The 6,275-nt window shown below is 35.3% G+C and overlaps 1 protein-coding gene across 2 annotated transcripts in view; it reads right to left on the bottom strand.

The window, feature by feature from the left end:
* Window positions 1-6,275, bottom strand: part of LOC107691603 (glycogenin-1-like) — a 10,247-nt gene that overhangs the window by 2,426 nt on the left and 1,546 nt on the right. The window contains exons 2-8 of one of the 2 annotated variants that reach the window (XM_016490283.1): window positions 5,517-5,663; window positions 5,142-5,316; window positions 4,331-4,493; window positions 3,160-3,286; window positions 2,823-3,021; window positions 2,171-2,332; window positions 617-751 (exon numbers count right to left, since the gene is read on the bottom strand). In XM_016490283.1, the coding sequence (XP_016345769.1) occupies window positions 617-751; window positions 2,171-2,332; window positions 2,823-3,021; window positions 3,160-3,286; window positions 4,331-4,493; window positions 5,142-5,316; window positions 5,517-5,614 (1,059 nt within the window). In that variant the 5' untranslated portion in view covers window positions 5,615-5,663. The remainder of the gene's footprint in view (window positions 1-616; window positions 752-2,170; window positions 2,333-2,822; window positions 3,022-3,159; window positions 3,287-4,330; window positions 4,494-5,141; window positions 5,317-5,516; window positions 5,664-6,275) is intronic. The other variant, XM_016490282.1, reaches the window with a different exon arrangement.

Raw genomic sequence — 6,275 nt, 5'->3', positions numbered from 1 at the left:
GGGGGGGGGGGGGGGGGGGTATACTAGTGGATTCATGAGGCAAATTGAAGTCTAAAAACTGTGTTAATGAGCCACCATTAGATGGCAGTTTTTACAAAAACAGACCCATCTCAAACTTCATTTTGTGAAGCAGTGTTATTTTAGTATAAAACAATTTTTAAATACCATTTCAGTTTTTATTCATATTTTGAAATAGTTTTATTTTCACATTTTCTAATTATATTTTAGTAAAAATTTTGTATTTTTGTCATTTTATTGTTTTTTTTTTTATATTTCTAGTTTTTATTCAATTTTATTTCAGTTTATTTTAGTAAATCAAGTTAAACAAGCTAAATGAAAATGTCAAATGTTGCCTTGCTAACAAGCCAAAATAAAATAATTGTTAGTATTTTTATCTTTTGTTTCAGTTAAAGTTTATTTTATTTCAAATACCCCAATGTTCACTTTGTTTTTTGTTTTTTTTTATTAATTTTTAAAATTAACAAATTTTAACTTTTTGAATAAAGCTCAGATACTAAAGTATCTTGGAAAGATGTAATAAGTGTTAAAAGAACTACAACAACAAAATCAGCTATTTTCCCCATAAGCAGGTAAATCAGCATATTTTTCTACATACAGCTTCTCCAGTGGCTGTGGCAGAATCATCAGTAGTCTCTGGTTCTGTGCGCTCACTCTCTTGCTTAGATGGAGGGCTGACTACAGTAGGGGTCTCTTCAGTCTCCCCACCAGACAGGACATCAAAGAGAATATTCTGAGATGACAGAATGAATAAGTAAATAAATACATAGGCCTTCTCCTAAAACACTTTTTGCATGACAAAATATATGCACATTCACAATATATGCAATAAATTATTAATACAAAATCAGGATTTGGAGGTGGAGGAGGGGACTAAGATGGGGTGGGCACTGGGCAAGATATGAAATTGCAAACTTTAGCTTCTTAACTTTGCTTCGGCTGAAGTTCTGTCATGACAACTCTCGGAGGGATTGGCATGGTAATGTACATGATAATGTTAATGTATTTGGTCTTGGCGGAATAGATCTGCTACGCTGCTGCTGCGGCAGAGCAAGTACCGAGACTTGCTACTGCCAATACATCCACAACACGCTGCTGTGAGCATGTAAGAAATACTGCTGCTGCACATATAACACATAAGAATAACCCCCATATAGCATACATGAATCACCCCGTAGCAGATCTATACAGGTGGAGCTGGGGAAGGTAGAGGGTTTCTGAAGTGCGCTGCAAAACTGCTACAGCAAACAAAAGCCAGGTATTTGAATATTAAGCAGTAAGCTCATTGGCTACCGATACAGGAGAGAACCAATCAGCTGCCATGTGACAATGATGTCGCCAGGTCAGATTGAGCTAGACCAGGGGTGGGCAAACTTGGCCCTTCCAGGTCACTTTCCTTCAGAGTTTAGCTCCAACTCTAATCAAACACACCTGAACCAGCTAATCATTGTCTTCAAGACTACTAGAAAGCTACAGGCAGGTGAGTTTTATCAGGGTTGGACCAAATCTCTGCAGGAAAGTGGCCTGGAAGGGCCAAGTTTGCCCATCACTGAGGTAGACCTATCGGACTGCGCCATCTAGAGTTTCATGCCAGAACTCTGTATTTAACTTGATATTGTATTTTTGTTCAATGCATGTGTTCATTTATTCATAAAAATTAGTTTGAAATCAAACAATAAGCAAAGGCAAGCATGTATGTAGCATAAATGCTTAATGTAATGAATTTTAATTCATAAACCATGTACACTCTTGTGAGGTAACGTAATGTGTATACTTATTCAAACAATATCTGCACTGGATTATACAGGGAATAGATTGAATGGATGGACAGCAAACTGACAACAATTTTATCCTTTACTTAGATCAAAGGTTCTGGCCCAGTTTAATCGCTGAGCCTTTGCATTGCATGTAAACTGAACTCTTCGCATTCATTGTGTTTTTGCAACCAACTGATCTAGTTTATGTTCTCTTTGTGTTGTGGTGAGTCACTGTTGGGTGTGTCACTGGATTTGTCTAAAAGCCTAGAGGGCACAATACTTTTAAAGGAGGTGGAGTTGATTTAGAGAGGCGAATCGAAACTGCATAGTGTCACTTTTCACAGTTCTTCATTTCAGTTCTTCAAACCTTCATTTCTCTGTGCAGTACCACTTACCGATTCCTCTGACTTTTCAGATGAGCTAGAGCTGATTGTTAGTGAGTCCAAAGTCAGAGGTAGAGAGGGCATCATCATCTCTTTGTGGTGGGCTTCAGTGCTGCTCTTTTGGCTTTGTGATGGAGTCTGATGTGTCTGTGGAGAAACCAACTGCTGTGCTGACTGCAAACAAAGAGAAAGACCAGAGATGACAGACAGTTTAAATACAGTTTAATATTAGGTCCATTAAACAAGATAATTATGCTAAAATGAAAATTCAGTCATCATTTACTCAACCTCATGTGGTTCCAAACCCATTAACTGCTTTATTCAATGGAACATAAAAAAAAAAGATTTTGGTTTCCCATTGACTTCCATTGTATAGACAAAAAATACAATGGAAATCAAGTAAGTCATACATGTTTGGACTGACATGAGGGTGACTAAATGATGAATATTTTATTTTTTGGGGGGGGGGTGGACAATCCCTTTCTCAGTTCCAGGTGATTTGGTTTGGAACTTTGGTTTGTATTCCTTGAATGCAAAGTCGCTTTGGATAAAAGTGTCTGCAAAATGCATAAATCTAAGTTATAAGAACAGCTAAATGGCCCACGTAGGTATTATTACTATGAACAACATCAAAAACAGATATCTGATGTGAGTGTATTCTTACATAGTCTTCATTCTTGTCATCCTTCTTAAATTGTAGCTGTCTTTGATCGTAGTACTCCACCCACCATAAATTCATAAATTGCTGAAAGTTCTTGCTGGAATCCCTTAAAGATGACTCATTGGCAGCCTGTGGATCATATGAAAGGTGCCAGGGCTTAGTCCCACCCAGGAAGTGGACAATTTTTGCATGGTGGCCATACCTGCACAAAACCAGAATGCGTATGTTTCATATTTGTGTATGTGTTAAATGTCATATATGATTAGTTACTAAACAGTTCACAAATACATCACATGACGAACTATTGGTATACTTAATAAGAGTTTGTTTGAAAACTTACTGCTGAAATGCTGGTAGATACGTGTAAATGGCACCGGCTGTGAGGTTGTACACAAATGGTAAATGCTTTCTGATATCTTTTACTGCCCAGTCACTGAAGAAAGTGTTTAAAACGCCCTGGTCTCCTCCTATACATGACACAACATGACATAATAATGCCATTAATACATGTATTGGTAGTTCTAAATTATTGTGTAAAGAAAGAAAAAAAAAGAAAGAAGTAATCAATCAATGCTGCATACACTACCATTTAAAGTTTGTGGTCAGTAAGATTTATTATTTTTTTTTTAAAGAAGCCTTATGCTCATCAAGATTATAGTAGAATACAGTATGAAACATTAAAGGGATAGTTCACCCAAAAATTGTCATAATTTACTCACCCTCATGTCATTCCAAACCTGTATATGTTTGTATAATTATGTTGAACATAAAAGAAGATATTTTGAATAATATTGAAGAACCAAACTGTTGTTGGTCCCCACTGACGTCCATAGCATACTATGGAAGTCAATGGGGACCATCAACTGTTTGATTACCAGCATTCTTCAAAATATCTTCTTTTATGTTCAACATAAGAAACTCATTCAGGTTTGGAATGACATGAGGGTGAGTAAATGATGACAAAATGTTAATTTTTGGGTTAATTATCATTTTAATATTACACAAAACAGTAATATTGTAAAATATAAAAAAATATATATATATTTTCAAATGTAATTTATTCATTTGATGCAAAGCTGGATATTCAGCAGCCATTACTCGAGTCTTCAACATCACATGATTCTTCAGAAATCATTCCAAGATGCTGATTTGCTGCTTGAGAAACATTTCTGAATGTTTTCAGGATTCTTTGATAAATTGAAAGTTCAAAAGAACTGCATTTATTTGAAATCTTTTGTGATATTTGGAATGCCTTTACTGTCACTTTTGATCAATTGGATGCATCTTTGCTGAATAAAAGTATTCATTTCTTTGAAATGAAATCTTACTGAAACCTTTGAATGGTAATGTATATGCGCTTCTCTTGTTGTTTTTAAAGATAAAAAAATACAAATGTGACAAAACAGCATTTGAGGCTAATTAAAGTTCCAACAGGCTTTGAGTGCATCCAATTTAGCCTGAACATAAAAGATCTGAATGTAATATCAGCTAAATATAACCGTGTGATTCACCATCAAAGCTGCCGTGCTGTGCAGCGTGTTCCAGTATTTGGGTATGGGTATTCAGGGAGGGCCTAAACACAAATACCCCAGAGTTGAAGCAATCCGGCCAGCCTGGATCAGGAGCAGCAGACAATTCTTCATATTCAAACAGCTCATCAACATTACACAGTACCTGCGGCACAGAGTTATATTACAGCCACATTTTGGGACCAACACCTCGTGCATTATTCTCTAAAAGTCTAAAATTCTCTAAAAGGTTACCTGCACTGTAACATATGTTAATTTTATTATTGCCTATTGTGAATACAAGGCTATTAATAAAAAGCCCATAACTTTGCTTTTGGATATATACAGTGGGTACGGAAAGTATTCAGACCCCCTTAAATTTTTCACTCTTTGTTATATTGCAGCCATTTGCTAAAATCATTTAAGTTAATTTTTTTTCCTCATTAATGTACACACAGCACCCCATATTGACAGAAAAACACAGAATTGTTGACATTTTTGCAGATTTATTAAAAAAGAAAAACTGAAATATCACATGGTCCTAAGTATTCAGACCCTTTGCTCAGTATTTAGTAGAAGCACCCTTTTGATCTAATACAGCCATGAGTCTTTTTGGGAAAGATGCAACAAGTTTTTCACACCTGGATTTGGGGAAAAAAAATTAACTTAAATGATTTTAGCAAATGGCTGCAATATAACAAAGAGTGAAAAATTTAAGGGGGTCTGAATACTTTCCGTACCCACTGTATGTTCCTAAAGCAAAAACTTTGAACACCTTAGTGTTTAGTAGCCATCTTTACTGTCAAGTACTCACAAGTGTGTCTGCATCCAAGAACACACACTTGCTGTACTGTGTAAGGGTCCAGCAGTGGAGTTTGGTGAAGGTGACCCCCAGTTCAGGACGTTGCAGCCAGGTGAGATGAGTCTTGTCTCTACTGTCCAACACATCTACCACTACAACTTCATCAAACACGTCGTCCAGGGCCAATCTAGGCAAATGCATAAAAATCAATGAGCCAAAAAAGTCAAAGACAATCCAAGACAGATGGGAAGCAACCGAAAATAAAATTAATGTTGCACTGAAAACTATTACAGACTTGCAAACGCATGGCAAGGTATAATTAAAAGCAGGGTATAGAATGGGATTTACATTAATGTTGTTTCAAAATGAATGGTGGAGGATAGTTACCCTCTCACCTTGATGCTCTGGAAACATTGGGGGAAACCATAGCCACTAACTTCCTTGATGTTCCATGCCTGCGCAAACTTTTGCCTACCACTAAACATCCCATGCTATAGGAATCTGTGGTGGCCAGGGTCACAAAGGCCTGAGCCTCTGAGAGACAGAAACAGATAAAATATCAGACAGAAATGGTAAAAACAGAGGACAAACATGCAGTAAATGTGCTTTGGGCCAACTTATATAATATACCATATGCATTACTAGTCAAAAAAAAATTTTTTAGACACATTTGACTTAAACGATGATCTTATATTTTAACCAAACTTTTGTTTTATTCCTAAATGCATGAAATTCTTATTATTATTACTATTTTTACTTTACTTTACTTTACTTTTAGTCATTTAGCAGACGCTTTTATCCAAAGCGACTTACAAATAAGAAAAAGTAATTAAAACTAAAAGCTAGAACTCTATAAATAATATATATATATATATACACATTTAAGAAAATAAAAGAAATTAAATAAAAATGACAAATGCATACAACAACATTTCAAAACGAAACATTTAAATGAAAACAAAAAAATAAAGCTAAAAACAATTCAAAATATTAAAAGAACAAAAGGTATAAGTATAATAATGATTCTAACATAACACTAAGCCAAACACCAAAACAAAAACAACTACATATGTGTATGTACAGCCACACACATATACATATACATGTACATATATATAAATACATTCAATATATATATATATATAT

This window comes from Sinocyclocheilus anshuiensis, unplaced genomic scaffold (assembly GCF_001515605.1).
Source record: "Sinocyclocheilus anshuiensis isolate Anshui unplaced genomic scaffold, SAMN03320099.WGS_v1.1 scaffold442, whole genome shotgun sequence".
Classification (NCBI taxonomy): Eukaryota; Metazoa; Chordata; class Actinopteri; order Cypriniformes; family Cyprinidae; genus Sinocyclocheilus; species Sinocyclocheilus anshuiensis.
The sequence above is the reverse complement of the archived record's forward strand: the minus strand, read 5'-3'. Positions and strand labels throughout refer to the sequence as shown.